The 15,851-nt window shown below is 36.0% G+C and overlaps 1 protein-coding gene across 5 annotated transcripts in view; it reads left to right on the forward strand.

Annotated features, from left to right (window-relative positions):
• The window catches only part of LOC120299991 (ATP-binding cassette sub-family A member 5-like), a 50,805-nt gene extending 35,196 nt beyond the window's left edge, over positions 1 to 15,609 (forward strand). For 4 of the 5 annotated variants that reach the window (XM_039325413.1, XM_039325415.1, XM_039325414.1 and 1 more), the window contains 15 exons: positions 100 to 213; positions 713 to 847; positions 3,770 to 3,835; positions 5,680 to 5,771; positions 6,577 to 6,700; positions 7,564 to 7,681; positions 7,793 to 7,884; positions 8,796 to 8,971; positions 9,982 to 10,057; positions 10,150 to 10,244; positions 10,933 to 11,052; positions 11,161 to 11,310; positions 13,325 to 13,404; positions 14,049 to 14,104; positions 14,515 to 15,609. In XM_039325413.1, the coding sequence (XP_039181347.1) occupies positions 100 to 213; positions 713 to 847; positions 3,770 to 3,835; positions 5,680 to 5,771; positions 6,577 to 6,700; positions 7,564 to 7,681; positions 7,793 to 7,884; positions 8,796 to 8,971; positions 9,982 to 10,057; positions 10,150 to 10,244; positions 10,933 to 11,052; positions 11,161 to 11,310; positions 13,325 to 13,404; positions 14,049 to 14,104; positions 14,515 to 14,622 (1,602 nt within the window). In that variant the 3' untranslated portion in view covers positions 14,623 to 15,609. The remainder of the gene's footprint in view (positions 1 to 99; positions 214 to 712; positions 848 to 3,769; positions 3,836 to 5,679; positions 5,772 to 6,576; positions 6,701 to 7,563; positions 7,682 to 7,792; positions 7,885 to 8,795; positions 8,972 to 9,981; positions 10,058 to 10,149; positions 10,245 to 10,932; positions 11,053 to 11,160; positions 11,311 to 13,324; positions 13,405 to 14,048; positions 14,105 to 14,514) is intronic. The other variant, XM_039325416.1, reaches the window with a different exon arrangement.
• The last annotated feature ends 242 nt before the right edge of the window (positions 15,610 to 15,851 follow it).

The raw sequence follows: 15,851 nt of genomic DNA on the forward strand, positions 1-15,851 counted from the left end.
AAATGATGGGTTGTTTGCTGTGTTTTTCATTATTCTGGTCTGTTTTCATGGGAAAGTATGTCATCAAAACATTTAATGAATGAATTTTTTTTCTTGCAGGCTTTTTGCATCATGGGCTATGTACCCTCAGTAATTCTGTTTCATTATATTGTCTCTTTCACTTTTAAAAGCATACAAAACACAAAAGAATTTTGGTCATTCATTTTTCCAACTGTGAGTAAATGGGCAGAGCCTAATTTGTTTTTTCCATTTATTCAAATGTGTAATTTTGTTTCTCTGTTTATATATATACATCTTCACGTTGGAATATATATGACTTCAGCGTTTTAAAAAATTTAAATCACGTGTACCTATATTATTTATAGGTATTTAGTCTGTAGTAAACATCATGTATATCTGTCTATTTTCTCTGAGTTACACTTATTACAATGAATCAAATCATTGTTCTGTCGAAGTCATAATGTGCTTTGTCTAGTTTAGGTCTTGAATAATGTACCATCCCAATCTTGTAGTTCATTATGGGGAACACACAGTCTTAACAAACCATGATAAAGTTGTTAAAGCATCTATGTTTTTTGTAATAGTCAGAAGGTGCTCTGAAGATATTCCCAATGATCTCAGCATTAATGTGGAACATCGCAGAGAAAAGAAGAACTCTAGTTTGATATTTCCCCATGAATTTTATTAAGATTATATTTGTTTTGTCTTTCAGGCAGCTTTGATCTGTATTATTATTACTGATGTAGCATTTATAAAATGGTATACGGTAGCCCTTATAATTCACATGTCCTTTTGTATCTTCGTTCCAATCTACCCTCTTATCGGGTGCCTGATTACTTTATTAGAGGTAGGTTTACTACAGACTGAATTCAATATTCAGAATTCTAGTGTGCCAAAGAGCACTATACATTTCAATATATATTATATATTTTAAAACTGGTGATAAACAACCATAATATGTCTTCAAAACAGCAACTTTCTCTACAATTGAGGCAGGGGGAATGATTTATCCTAAGCTCAGTTTTAAGCTAAATTAGGACCATTATGAGACCTGACCTCTTCTCAACTTTTTGTATTGAAAGTGTTTTTGTATGTGAACTTCTTCTTATTCGTTTCAGAATTAAAACTGGTAAAATATAACTTATGTAAAAAGGCAGGCACTAAAGATATCAAAATGTTGGGAGAGTGGATGCCTCCACTGTCCTCATCAAATTTTATTTTCATTTTCATGGTAGTCAAATTGATATTTTTAGTGCATGAGTATCAAACCCGCGACGTCACGTGCCATGTAGTGACGTATCGTGACTTTTTTTCCATTGCCGGTAATGGGGTGGGCACGGTTTTGGCATGACACATCCAGCCAGTAGGCCGGAAGTTTGACACCCCTGCTCTAGTGCTATGGGTAAGAGAACAGCTTTGATGTGGACATTTCCTATCATTCTCTCACATGCCCATATCTTTTTAAGGGCCCCACCAGGTAAGACATGAGAGATTGCCCTTTAAAACAATGTCCAATGTTCAATTGATAGAGGAAGAATGTTATCAGTAAATGTATCCAGAGAAAGAAGCAATCAAAGACTGAAGAATTTCGCGACAGCTGAAGAAGTCAGGTTTGGCATCAGAATTAAACAGTCTTTGACGTCCTGGAAAGAAAGAGCAATTAAAGACAGTTTCACAAAAAGCAGGACCGATGACCATGGCAGGATGAAGATTATATATCTCCACTCCGTGTCCTTTCAGTGAAGCAGTCGACGTGATGTGCCGGTGCCTGGAAGATGTGAGGGTCTGGATGGGGGTGAACAGGCTTAGACTCAACCCTGACAAGACCGAGTGGCTCTGGGTCTTGCCCCCCAAGGGTCATTCTGATGGTCCATCATTAATCCTGGGGGGGGGGAATTTACCTCCCTCAATGCAGGCACGCAACTCACAGCTAAATTTGGAACAACATCTATCGGCTGTGGCCAGGGGGACCTTTGCCCAGGTTCGCCTGGTGCACCAGTTGCGGCCTTATTTGGACCAGGAGGCTCTACTCACGGTTACTCATGCCCTTGTCACCTCAAGACTGGACTACTGTAATGCGCTCTACATGGGGCTACCCTTGAAGAGCGTTCGGAGGCTGCAGTTGGTTCAGAATGCAGCCGCGAGAGCGATTGTGGGTGCACCAAGGTACACCCATGTGTCACCTATCCTCCGCGAGCTGCACTGGCTTCCTGTGGGTCTCCGGAGACAATTCAAGGTGTTGGTTGTCACCTTTAAAGCCCTTCATGGCTTAGGACCAGATTACTTACAGGACCGCATACTACCGCATAGTTCCCAGAGACCGGTGAGGTCCCACAGATTGGGCCTCCTTCAGGTCCCGTCGGCCAGACAATGTCAGCTGGTGGGCCCTCGGGGAAGGGCCTTTTCTGTGGTGGCTCTGACGTGGTGAAATCAACTTCCCCCCGAGATTCGAACTACTCCTACCTTGCAGGTCTTCAAGGTAGGAGTGGGGGGGGGGCGGGATTCGATTGGGGCATGCTGTGTGAATGTATTCATTTTTAATTGTTATATTTATTGTTTTAATTTTGTACGCCGCCCTGAGTCCCTAGGGATTGGGCGGCATATAAATTTTATTAATAAAAAATAATAATAATAAAAAGAGCTGACATACAGATCAGCTTTTTATAATTCTCTGAACAAGGAGAGGACTTGAGATCTCTCACAAATGCTCTTACAAGACAATGATCTCTGGCATTGTTGCAATTGATTTGTATACTACATTGCTGTTGTCTTCCTTCAGTATTTTGTCTTTGACTTTAGATAGCTCTTTTCTGAGTGTAAATGTGGGTTTGTGAGCTATCATTATTCCTAGGGGGTTGCAGTATTCTGGCAGCCATTTCGGATGTTCCTTTGATGTATGGCAAGACAAAATACAAACCCCGACAAAATACACAGTCCATCAAAACCACAAAAACAAGTCCTGCCATTCATCAAAGAAATATCCGAAATGGCTGCCAGAATTAATTGCAACAATTGTAACCAGTCCTATGTGGGACAAACAGGAAGGCAATTGAAAATAAAGGTTCATGATCATCAAGTAGCAGTTAAACGGCACAACCAAAAATCCCTGATCTCAAGCCACATTGATAATAAACAACACCAGTTTGATTCGGAAGGAACAAAAAATATTGGGCATGCAAACACCTGCCACACATGAGAATTTATTGAAGCCTGGTATTCTACCAAAGGAATAATTAACAAGCATATTGTTCTAGATCAGGGGTAGGCAACCTTGGTTCTTTTGCTCAGGAATTCTGGAAGTTGAAGTCCACGAGTCATAAAAGAGCCAAGGTTGCCTACCCCTGATCTAGATCCAGCATATGGATATGTAAGAAACCAGACCATTCGAACTACCAATCAACAAGAGAACCAATCAGCTGCTCAGAATTTAAATATAGCCCCAAACAAACAACCAATCACACGACCAACTGATCACACTGGCACACAAGACATTCATAAACTAAGGAAAATAGCACAAGAAGATCCTGCTGCTGATGTTACCTAGTCTGATAACGAAATGTTCAGAAAGTAAATTGAAACAAGCTTGGAGAGCAAACCACTGCCAAAATTTTTTTTTTAGGTTTGCTAAATAAAATTCTGAATCAAATAAAAAAAGGATTTGTAGTTTTATTCTGAAATATGAATTGTTGTTGAAACATAAGACTTTTTTAAAAAATTAATCATCTGCCAAAAAATGTAAAAAATAATTGGAATGTTATTATCTTGCTAGGAGACAAAAAAGATTGGCCAAAAAGTGGAAAGAAGTGCAGAAAGATTGTTGGTTTCAATAGTGGCGGTAAGAATCCTATTTCTTCTTCAGAATTCAGGAAACCTTATACATTTTAAGAAGTTTTGGTATATATTATACTTTTCTTGTTTATAATCTGAATTGGATTATCACATTCTTCATTCTATATTCTAAACTCATGCAACACATGCAATATGTTAACAAAAGATAATGTACTTGTCAACAGAACAGTCGTGACATATAAAAGCTATATAGTTTGGTGAGCTCTGGATAGAGTTACTCTCTAATATATCCTCATTTAGGGAAGATACTCTAGAAATTGATTTACAGTATTATATCCTGATTATTAGGAGCTTTGTTTAAAAGCAACGTATTGCCTCTTAAAAGCCTCCTCTCAGTTAATATACTCTGAAAAAACTGGATCTCAGTTCAGGGCCAGCACAAGAACCAAGACCTGTCACATATACATTTTATCCTAACCATACCCTAATATTGAAACATTGTCCAAGATATTTTAGCAAAAAATAAATAAAAAATGGAAGCACCCTATAAGTTTCCAAAATAAATAATAAATAGTTCTAGGTGCACCATCCAGATAACAATGAAAAAGCTGCAATGAAAAGTAAGGATTCTCATCAGTTTATTAGTTGTCTTTTAGTATATTATTATAAAATGTTTGGAAGAACATAAGAACATAACAGGTTTGGAGACTACCGTAGAAATAAGGTAATGAAGTATAAGAAAAAAATGACAAAATTGAAATATCAGAAAACTACAACATTCCAATGTATCATTAGAAACATTGGCAAAGCTCAGGGCTTTTTGGTCTCAGTGCCTGTTCTCTAGAACAGAGGTCCCTAACCTATGGACCGCAGCCCACTACCGGGCCATGGCTACTGGGCCACGTGAGTACCTGGACAGTGCACATATGCGTGCTCCCCTCCCCTCATACCACTGTTGCCGCTAGTATCGCATGGACGGCGGCATTGCCATCAACCTTGCATGGGTGGCGGGAGTACCGTGAGCGGCAGGTAGGCAGCGGCACCCACCACACACGTGGCATTGCCACGAAACTTGTGCAGGCAGTGGCAGCACTGCAAGAGGCAGGCAACAGGCAGGGTGATGGCACGATCCTCACGCCGGTGGTAGCATCGCTATGAGCCTGGCGGCAGTGCCACAAGCCTCACACAGGCACCGGCATTGCTGACAGCCTCGCGCACATGCTTGCAGCCCTGTTTGCGTGGTGCACATGCTCGTGGCCTGTTTGTGCACATGTATGCATGTGTGGCCACATTCATGTTTGCGCATGCACATATAAGGCTCTGCCCCTCCCTCTCCCACCGTGCTGCCAACCCAGAAAGGTTGGAGACCCCTGATCTAGAATATCTAATCACCTGTTATTAGATTTGCCCTTACTTTGCTGGCCTTCCAGAAAATATTCAACACCTCTCCAGACATGAGAGTCAGCAAATTAGTGAAGCTTAATTGTTTTGTTTTGTTTTGAGATTCTCAGTTGTCTTTTTCCTAAACTGTGATCACATGTTGCATTTATAATTCATTACATTGTTTAATTTTAAATTCTGTTTACCACCCAGAGTCATTGGTGAGAAGAAAGGTCATATAAGTATATGGAATAGTATAAATAAATAAAATGAAGTATAAGAAATAAAAACCCATAATATTATAAGATTTTTCCTACACATTTTCCAAGCAAAACTGAAAGTACTTGGTTAATATTGTTTAACATTGTTAATATAGCAGACATGAGAAGAGTTGTGTTTTCTTTTTGGCAGGAATCAGCAAGCAATAAGCTTTTCCCATACAATTACTCAAAATGTAATTTGGAGCAAAGCCGTGTTAATGTTGTTTTTTGGTTTTTCTCTTTCTTTTAGCCCTATTTGCAATGTATAATTTGGCTCTTTCTTCTGCGATACCTTGAGGTGAAGCATGGAGGCAAATCAATGAGAGCAGACCCTTTCTTCAGGCAAGTATTCTGCATTTTTCTTTTAAAAATCAGTATTGAAATTACTTTTCCAAAGCAAAACTTGACAACAATAAGCTGCTTCTTTGAGGAAAAGAACACTGTTATTGTTATTGAGGCGTTTATCCATAAAAATGTGAAATCCATTTATTAGATTTTTTTTTTCTAGGTGTGGCTAGGCTGGTCTTGAGTATTCTCTTAAAGTAGCAGGATTTTGGGCTTTTTTAGAACTGTCTTTGCTAAAACTATTGATCCAGGAAAATCCATGCTTCTCAAAATGTTTTCATGTACTTTTTCCCTTCCTCTTTACATTTCCAAATTTATTGTCTTTTATAAACCCCTCAGGGTATCCTATGCCTCTCCCACATTTCTATTTGGTAGATTATTTTTGCACCCAGCAGTATTTTTCCTATTGTGACAAATGAATGTACAGATAATGGGGTTTTTTTTTAATGCTGTTTCTCTATAAGGACTATCTCCTTATCCTGTTATCCTATTAGCAGAATAGCCCTTGGTAATTCTAGGAACATGGATTGGGCCACTCTTTGTTACGGTTTTTGCTTAGACCAAGAGTCAGGGTGAGGGAGAAGACTCACAACTATAGAATCTTTGCAATGAAGTGATAAAGTGCTTCCTAATGACGAAGTCCTTCCCTTGAATGCATTCTTATTTGGCAGCAAGGATCTTAGGTTTTGGTCAACAGAGCTGTCCATAGGATCAGACTTACTGTCTTGGCCTACTAGACAATATCTTTTTGCAGTCTATTTAGAAGTCCACAAGCAGAGATTGAATATGTTTTCCTATCTAGAGCTCCTACACGGCTCAAAGCCTGTAAATTCCTAGATGTATCACACGAAGATGATGGCGATGAAGATGTTATGGCTGAAAAGCTGAAAGTTAAAGAGATGATAACTTGTCAGGACTGCGAAGAGGTAAATGAGCCTGTCTTAATCCTTCCATCCTAATGACGCTATATATACAATAATACAGAAAATCCCAAAGGTGCTTTTTCAAGTAAGGCAACTGGACTTTACTTGTTTTTCCTTAAAGACATTTCGCTTCTCATCCAAGAAGAAGCTTCTTGGGTGAGAAGCGAAATGTCTTCAAGGAAAAACAAGTAAAGTCCAATTGCCTCTTGAAAAAGCACCTTTGGGACAACCATGACCTGGATGACTCTCCATAGACCAGTGGTTGTCAACCTATGGGTCGCGACCCCATTTGGGGTCGAACGACCATTTTACGGGGGTCGCCACACAACGTGATCCGCCATTTTTCCCCCTCAGGGGCGGCGCCGCGCATGCGTGTCGCGCCGCACATGGGCGCCGCGTTCGTGTGGCGGGGGTCACCGTCACACAAAGGTTGAGAACCGCTGCCATAGACAATAACACAGAAAAGAAATAATTGACTAGGCCACGTTTGCAGTTATTAACACAAAAAGAAAGTATACTGAGAATTATTTTCTCCAAGCATCAGAGAAAGCAACCTGTAGTAAAATCACAAAGAGACCTTTATCATTTACTTGAGCTTCATGGATTGATTATATCCCTGAACCAGCCATATTATTCCCCTCATTCTCAGTCCTGGGCACAGGAGAATGTAGAGAAATGTGAAATGGAACTGGCCTGAGAAACCGTGCACCCATTTTCATTTTTACATAACAACAGAAAAGGCTTCAGACTATTCCTACATATTGGCTAATGGTACTGACTAAAAGAAATGATGCTCTTTGAAAGGAATTATTGTGCATCACATATTCATGCTGATTCAGTATAAACTCTTTTTTGTTGTTCTTTAGAGACCTGCAGTATTAGTCATCAGCTTACATAAAGAATATGATGGAAAGACCGATTTCCTTCTTGGAAGAAAAATGAAAAAAGTGGCAACCAACTATCTTTCACTTTGTATTAAGAAAGGTTATTTTTCAATTATTTACTACAGAATTACTTTGTCAAAAGTGGAACAATTAGCTTGTTGAAAAAAAATCAGTTTTTTCCTTTTTTCTTTTCTTTTCTTTTTTTTTTTAGGAGAAGTTCTGGGAATTTTAGGCCCTAATGGAGCTGGGAAAAGCACATTGATTAATATTCTAGCAGGAGAAGTTGAACCATCTTCAGGCCAAGTATATAATTTTGATCAAATCTTTGTATCCATTTTTCCTCACTATTTTTGCTTATTAATCACAATTGAGTTCCCACCCACAAGATTCACAGTACTTTCTAGGCAAAGGAAATGGGTATTTCTTATTGAAATATATGTATTTCAGCATTGTTAATGACAGAATATCACTTGAAGTACATATTTTATTTCTAATTAGCACAGAAGTACCAAAACCTCATATGGATAACTAAATATAAATATTTGGTTCTTCAAAACTATGCCACTTGATGGGACCCAAACAGCATGTGTTCACTGTCAGAAAGCCTGCCCTCTGGAATTATCTCCCCTCCCCCTCCCCTCCATGGTCTGAATTGTCCTGACTTTGCTGCTTTAAAGAGCTGTCTCTTTTCCTAGGCCTTGGTTTAAGAATATATGCCTTGGTGGTAATTTTATTGTGAGTGGTATATGAACTCTGAGTTATTCCGTTTGTTTGTGTTGCACTGAATGTGTTTTTAACTTTTATACTACCCAGAGCCATCATGAATTAGGTGGCCTATACATTTGATTTATAGCTCAGTCAGTAACATAGAAAAGATCCCTGCAATTAGCAATATTTGAGCATATGGATTCATCCTCTATGTGGCTGTATGTACAGATTTGATGTACTCTATTAATCTCAGCAATCAATAGAATATGGGAATAGGCATAAGAAATTAAATTAATCAATTTTATAAAAGAACAAAGACTATTGGAAAATAAATCCATAAATACATGCTTATATTACATTGGAATATATTTTTGATAAAATAAAATGTTGCATTTTGTCTATTATATTTATTTAACATTAAGATTTTAGTTAATTCAGTTTTTCACAATCTCCTTTAACTGGAAATACTATGAAGGAATACTGAGAAGAGATTCTTGTATCCACAGGTGCTGATGGGAGATTATTGTTTAGATGAAAATACCATGGATAATTCCATGAAATACATGGGATACTGTCCACAGACAAACCCACTTTGGCCTAATATTACATTACAAGAACATTTTGAAATTTATGGAGCAATCAAAGGAATGAGTGCTAGTGACAGGATTGAAGTCATAAAATGGTAAGAATCTTTACTTTTTGTCTACATTAATTGTATTTTTTCTTACTGTGCAAAGACATGATCTTGTTGAAAATACTGATTGTATTAATATTTTATAAATACTATAAAGATTCTAATATAGTTGGTTGTTTATTTACATCTGATATTTTTGTTTATTTATTTACTTATTGCCTGCCTTTTCACCAGAGTGACTTTATTTTTGAAAAAAAAATGGCACATTTCAATGTTTATATTTATTATTTTATATTTATTTATTGGGGATAGTATTTAGCTGCCGATAGTTAAACATCAACATATACACAACAGATTAATGCAAGTCAAGGTGCCTACACACATCATCAGTTTACTATATTATTAATGAAGGATATCTCAGTTTCTTCATTCTTGTACATATACTTCATAATTTTTCTTGAACAAAAGCAATTTACTAATTAACAAAAAAGCTTGTGCATCTAACCATGATAGATGTAATTCCAGTGATTACTATGAAGCTACTTTATATTTTATATTTGAGTTCAATAAAATACCAAGTCCTTCATCACATATAATGGAAATACATGTATAAATCCTGTAGACCTAACCCTGCCTTTAGGCTTAATACCAACCAAAATGAGTAGAAAATCTTGCTATCAACATTCTGCAGTTTTCTGCTGAAGTTTTCAGAAGTGAAGTCATCCCAAAATGGGGCTTGTGGGTTATAGTTATTGCTGCTATAAAGTATTTGGAAACAGCGCTATATGAGAACTTTAAAGAAGTATATTTAGGTATTCATGTCTGGTATTTATCATACTTGATGAGAGATTGAAAACATATTACAGGAAGTCCTCGACATTTGACCACAATTGAGCCAAAATTTATGTTGTTAAGTGAGATATTTGTTAAGTGAGTTGCTCCTTATTACAATGTTCTATGCTTTTATGAGTCAGAGTGCAGTTTCTTAAATGTGCAAATATTTAACCTTTATTAATATTCTCCTTTCAAGACTACAAAAATGTACTTGTTTTCTACAGCTTTTCCAAAGCACTTGATCTTAAGGAACATCTACAAAAGAGAGTGAAAAAACTTGGTGCAGGAGTCAAGCGAAAGGTATTTATTATTTTTAAAAAACGATTGTGCAAGTTGTGTTATATAAAGCAAATGGACAGTGAAGTAATGACTTCTGATTCTTTATTTTTCAGTTATGCTTTGCCTTAAGTATGCTTGGTAATCCTCATATTACTCTATTAGATGAGCCATCCACTGGTATGGACCCTATAGCAATACAGCACATGTGGTAAGTAGCCTCCAATAGTACAGGAAGGAAATATCATGTTGCTTTCTGTGTAATTTAAGTTGTAATTTAATGTAAGTGTTTTGTAAAGCATCTTATCCTTCTTTCACTATCAAAATTATGGCTTTCTAAGCTCTTGTTTCAACAAACAAGAGAGAAATTTCAACTGTTATTGAAGGATTTATCAAAGTTTAAATCTTTTAGATGTTTAACAATCGTTCAGAGAAAGAAAATAGATTCAGGAAAAGAAAGTTCACTAATTGAAAACAAAAAAATAGAAAATGAAATGGAATGGAAATGAGTAGATAATAGTGTACAAAGATGAAAGAAAGAGGAAGAGAAATAAGAATAGTTTATTCCTAAATGAGTGAGTAGGTCATTTCTTAGTTCATCTACAGAGTTTTTTAAAATGTTCCCAAAGACAGACGTACAGTATAGACTCACCATAGAAATCAGCAGGGATTATTATACATGTGTCCATCTATTTTATAGCTAGCGCCATCATTGTACATGGTGTAGAAAACCAAAAGTTTAGTGCTAACTTTTGCCGTTCCTTGGAGATCAGGTTTGTGGAGGGGCCAGGAGTTGATTTTACATCATTAAACATGACTGCATTGTTCAAAATCAGACCATTTACAGACTTAGTTAAGGAACCTATTCTTCTTTGTTGAGTGTGCATTATATTGTACAGGAAAGCAATCCGAGCAGCCTTTAAAAGTAAAGAGAGAGCAGCTATTCTGGCAACACATTATATGGCAGAAGCAGAGGCAATTTGTGATCGTGTGGCTATCTTGGTATCTGGAAAGTTAAGGTATTTCCTTAGCATCTATTTTTTTTTTTTTAAAGGAAACTTAAAACATGATTGTGGACACTGAATTCATTATCTGTCGATCTCTTCTTTCCCCCACGTAATAAATAGGTACATTGGAACAGTTCAACATCTCAAGACTAAATTTGGCAGGGGATATTTTTTAGAAATGAAATTAAAAGAAACACCAGAATCACAGCACAAGGAATACCTTCAAAGGAAGATCTTAGGCATTTTTCCAAATGCAAATTGTCTGAAAAGGTAAAAGTTAATGGATTGATTCTAGATTTGGTAATGTGGAGTCTTAAAATTAGGCCAACTGAAATCTGAATTATTTAAAGGCAAAATAGTGCTTTAGAGCACATAAGGAACTTATCTAACATCTTTCGTAAATCAAACACAATTTTTCCTAAGTTCTCCTATAAACTCAATGGTTATTACTTATCGTTGAGACTATTTAAATCAGCACGGCTACAGGGGTAAAGTAATGCTTCTTTAATCATATATTGATAACTTTGAGAAACCTTAATGTAATGCATCAGGCCTTTATATGTGGTGATTTATTTGTCAAATTTAGGTATCTCCCATCTCACTATCAGAGTGACTCTGGGTGCATAAAAACCATGTAAAAGGAGCCAGATATTTTATGCATATTAAAACATGTCTTTGTGTTGGCCTTCCCTAGCTGTTGTCACTTTTAATATTAGTGAATTATGTTTCAATCAGTGCTTTAATTCTGTTTTATTCTCCTTTTCTCTTACATTTATTGTATATTTTAATAACTATTGTAATCTACAGAATTTTTAAAATGTATCCTAAAGTTGTACTTTTAATACATGAATGGTATTAGACAGTGCTTTTTTTTTAAAAAAAAAAAAAAAAAAAAGGGTGCCGGAACTCACACATTTCATACAACCTGCCTTGCCTATCCTACAAGGTTCCATCCAAAAAAGGTGCCGGAACTCCGTTCTGGGCGTTCTATGACAAAAAAAGCCCTGGTATTAGAATATATGTAGAACATTAGGCATATATATATATATATATATATATATATATATATATATATATATATTCTACGAATGTATTATGAAGAACAATCCATCGTTACAGATCCTTATTACTGTGCTACTTGCATAATTCTACTTGTAGATATTTTGTTATTACTTTGGGATATTTTAATTCTGAATGAAACATGGACCTTTTCATATCAATATCCATTACTGTTCAGAAGAAGCAATGAGAAAGCCAGAATGGAGAGCACTTGTTCAACTGTGGTTACTACCAGACTATTTAACTCTTCTCTTATTCAAATAAATAAGTTTGAAATTATAAATCTAAAATCTTGCCCTTGTTAAGGTAGGCTTAATGTCATACTTGGAAGATTTTTGCTTAAGTATTAGTCTAGTCAATTTAGCTACAAATAGGCAGAAGAAACACTAAATCCTACACTCAGAAGTACAACAGTATCACACAAACTGATTGTAACAATATAACACAGTTGCCAAAATGATTCACTGAAACATCTGTAAGAATGATCATGTGCCATTAATGAGCAATTGGAGGGAACATAAAATTGAGAAAGTAGTCAAGAATGAACAGGTTAAAATATTGTGGGATTTCTGAATATAAACTGATTTAATTGTGATTAAAAAAAGAAGGTGTGGATAATTGATGTGGCAATAGCAGGAGATAGTAGAATAGAACCGAGGCCCCCAAACCTTTGGGCACCAGGGACCGGTTCTGTGGAGAAAGATTTTTCTGTGGACCAGAGGAGGCGTGATTTCATGTGCTGCCCGCATCCAGTGGATGGGGCTTCACTTGTTTGCGTGGCCCAGTTGCTAGTATGCTGCAGCCTGGTGCCGGTCCACAGACTGGGGGTTTGGGACCCCTGGAATAGAAGATCACAAAGTATCAAGATAGGAAAATAGAAATAGAAAGATTATGACAGAAACTGGCCGTGGTGGTCCCAGTGGTTATTGGCACACTGGAAGCCATACCAGAAAATCTTGAAAAAAAATCAGAAAATCTGTGCATTGACAAACTTTTCATCTGTTAATTATAAAAAGTCACAATGCTTGGATCTGCACATATACTTCACCAATACATCATAACATCCTAGATTCTGAGAAGAATTCAATGCATTTGAAGGCCAACTCCAGCTAAAGAATAGCCAGCTGTGATTTCACATTGTTGTATATATAATAATAATTACTGTACATAGCTAAAGCCATGTACTACTTATTGAAGCTTACCCTATTTTTTATATTTTTTACAGTTTTGCTTCAATTTTGGCATATAAAATTCCAAGAGAAGATGTCCAGTCATTAGCATTGGTTTTTTCTAAACTGGAAGAAGGTAAGGAATTAATTTTCTAAGTACAATGAATATAATAGAACCTTCAAACTCACTTATCCACCTTAATTTTGTTAACTGAAATTCATTTTGTTGTCTATCATCACTAACGTCATCCAACATTATATTTCTATATGCATTTATCCTTTTATCCAACCTTTTGTTTTCTGGTAAGCTTTTTTCATATTGCTTTTTGATTAGCAGAGTTTATAGTTTTTCAGACTTGCTTTATAGAACACATCTATAGCATTAAAGCATCATGGCATTAAGTTCTCAAACATCATCACAAAGTTACATTGGAGGTATACACATGTTGCCGTGTTAATAACTGATGGTGTGCAACCTTTGGATGTGTGCACAGGAGCAAGAAAACGAGAAAAGCAGTGTTGTACTATCACAAGTGCCATCCCTTTTAACATGTGTTGTCATGCTGTTTGTACAAAATACCATGACACTTTCATCAGGATGAATCCAACGGATACTTCTGACAATAGAATGTGGAAGTCAGAATTAGACATTAAATTGCCCATAAAGCCCCTCCCCAATCACCTTTTATTTCCTTTTTACTAATGCCTAATGGTATAAATGATATAATATATATAGTCTCTCAGTGAATAATAAACAATTATTTCTAACAATTTTAACAGCAAAACATGCCTTTAATGTTGAAGAATACAGCTTCTCTCAAGCAACACTTGATCAGGTAATTTAATAAAAATTTACGGTACAAAATCATAATATACCCTCCAAATGTATATTTTCCACAAATTTCAAAGCATTCTCTTTGTTATATGAAATTGTCATTTCCATCCATAATTTCATAAATGCCCATTTGTTTTCTTCTTCCGCCACAAGGGCACAGGCATATCATTCAAAGCCAACATTTCATTCACAATGTTATGAGAACAGGAAGACTTTTCTATACACGGAGTCTCAACCGATGACATGGAGAACCTTGTCCTTCTTCTTTCCAAGGTTTATCTCCAAATCATTAAGAGATACAAATGAGCTATGACTTTTGAATCTTTTAATTAACTCAAGTCACAAATCTGCCCACCTGTTGAATGGACTTCTAGTGAGGAAAAGCACTAATGCACTGTTCATTTCTTTTAGGTATTTGTGGAACTTGTGAAAGAACAAGAGGAAGAAGACAGCAATTTTGCTACATTAAATGGAACAATTAGTTGGGAAAGATCCCAGGAAGATCGAGTAATTTTCTGATTTGTTGCAAACTGAAGAATTTGGCTATTTCATTTTTCAGTGACTTTTTTGCCCTGAAAATTGATGCTTTTTTTTTAACATGCACTGAGTACTATGAATATAAAACATACTCTTACACAGCTGAAAGAATTCACCTTCTTTGCCTTACTAATGCTATAGATAGGGTGAAATGGCTTTATTTTTTTTAGCAATCTTATTAGAGTGCAAACCTACAATTAAGGGGCAATAGGATTGGCTAGATCTTTTTCTGAGTCTGCAGCAAGCATGGCATTTTGCATATCAGGTAATATAGCCAATGAATCAGATTCTGCATTAATCTAGTATTTATTTTTATGAAAAATGCTCCAGTCGTGTGTTCTTTTATGCTTTGTTTTATAATGGGGTAGAAAGAGGTCAATGTATAATGAAATTTATAAAAATAATATTCTCCTCTGTGGGGTTGGGAAATCTAAGATTATAGGTAGAGGTACTCAAGGCTGCAGGGAGAAAGTAAAATCAGCAAAAATGAATAACCTCCACCTTCTTCAGGTAGCCCTCAGTTAAGTGATGAGCCTCCACTATATTTGCTCAATTCCATTAACTGATTTTATAGGGCAGTGGATTTACCCCACTATTCATGAATATTTATGGAACTTTTTATGAAATTTTATGGAATTTTATTTTAAGAATCGCTTTATATTCCAAAGTACTTTTTTCTTGTTGTTTATGTTGCCAACCTATGTACAATAATCATTATATAATCAATGGGAGACAGTTTTTCCAAGAAGAATAAAAAAAGCCCAAGTATCCTTTTTCAGAAGATACTGCTAAAGGCATTGTCTGTAAGTTTGCCAGTTCCTGGAACCTTTTGTCAGTTTTCATTTGAACACACTGTATATAATCTAAATAAAGCAGTTGCCTAAGTACTTAGCTTTTAAATAGTTGTTAATTAGGTGACTTGAAGCTCAGGTATATCTTATAATAAACAATTATTAATTAATCTACTTACATATGTATGTTTTGTTTTAAGTCTCTTAAACTGCTTAAGTAACAACGAGAAAGTTATTGATACAATAAATCCTCAAAGTGATCTTTTCTTCTTGAATGAAACAATACCAGGATAACGTGAGATTAGTATTGAAAATGTCAGTATATTATGTTTTTAAACAAAACAGTGCTTCAAATGAGTGACATCTGCTTTTTACTTGTCCTGCTTTCCACTTTCCTTTGAGGATTAGGAAAAAAAGCTC

This window comes from Crotalus tigris, unplaced genomic scaffold (genome assembly GCF_016545835.1).
Source record: "Crotalus tigris isolate CLP2741 ecotype Arizona unplaced genomic scaffold, ASM1654583v1 scf7180000024337.5909745, whole genome shotgun sequence".
NCBI classification, from domain to species: domain Eukaryota; kingdom Metazoa; phylum Chordata; class Lepidosauria; order Squamata; family Viperidae; genus Crotalus; species Crotalus tigris.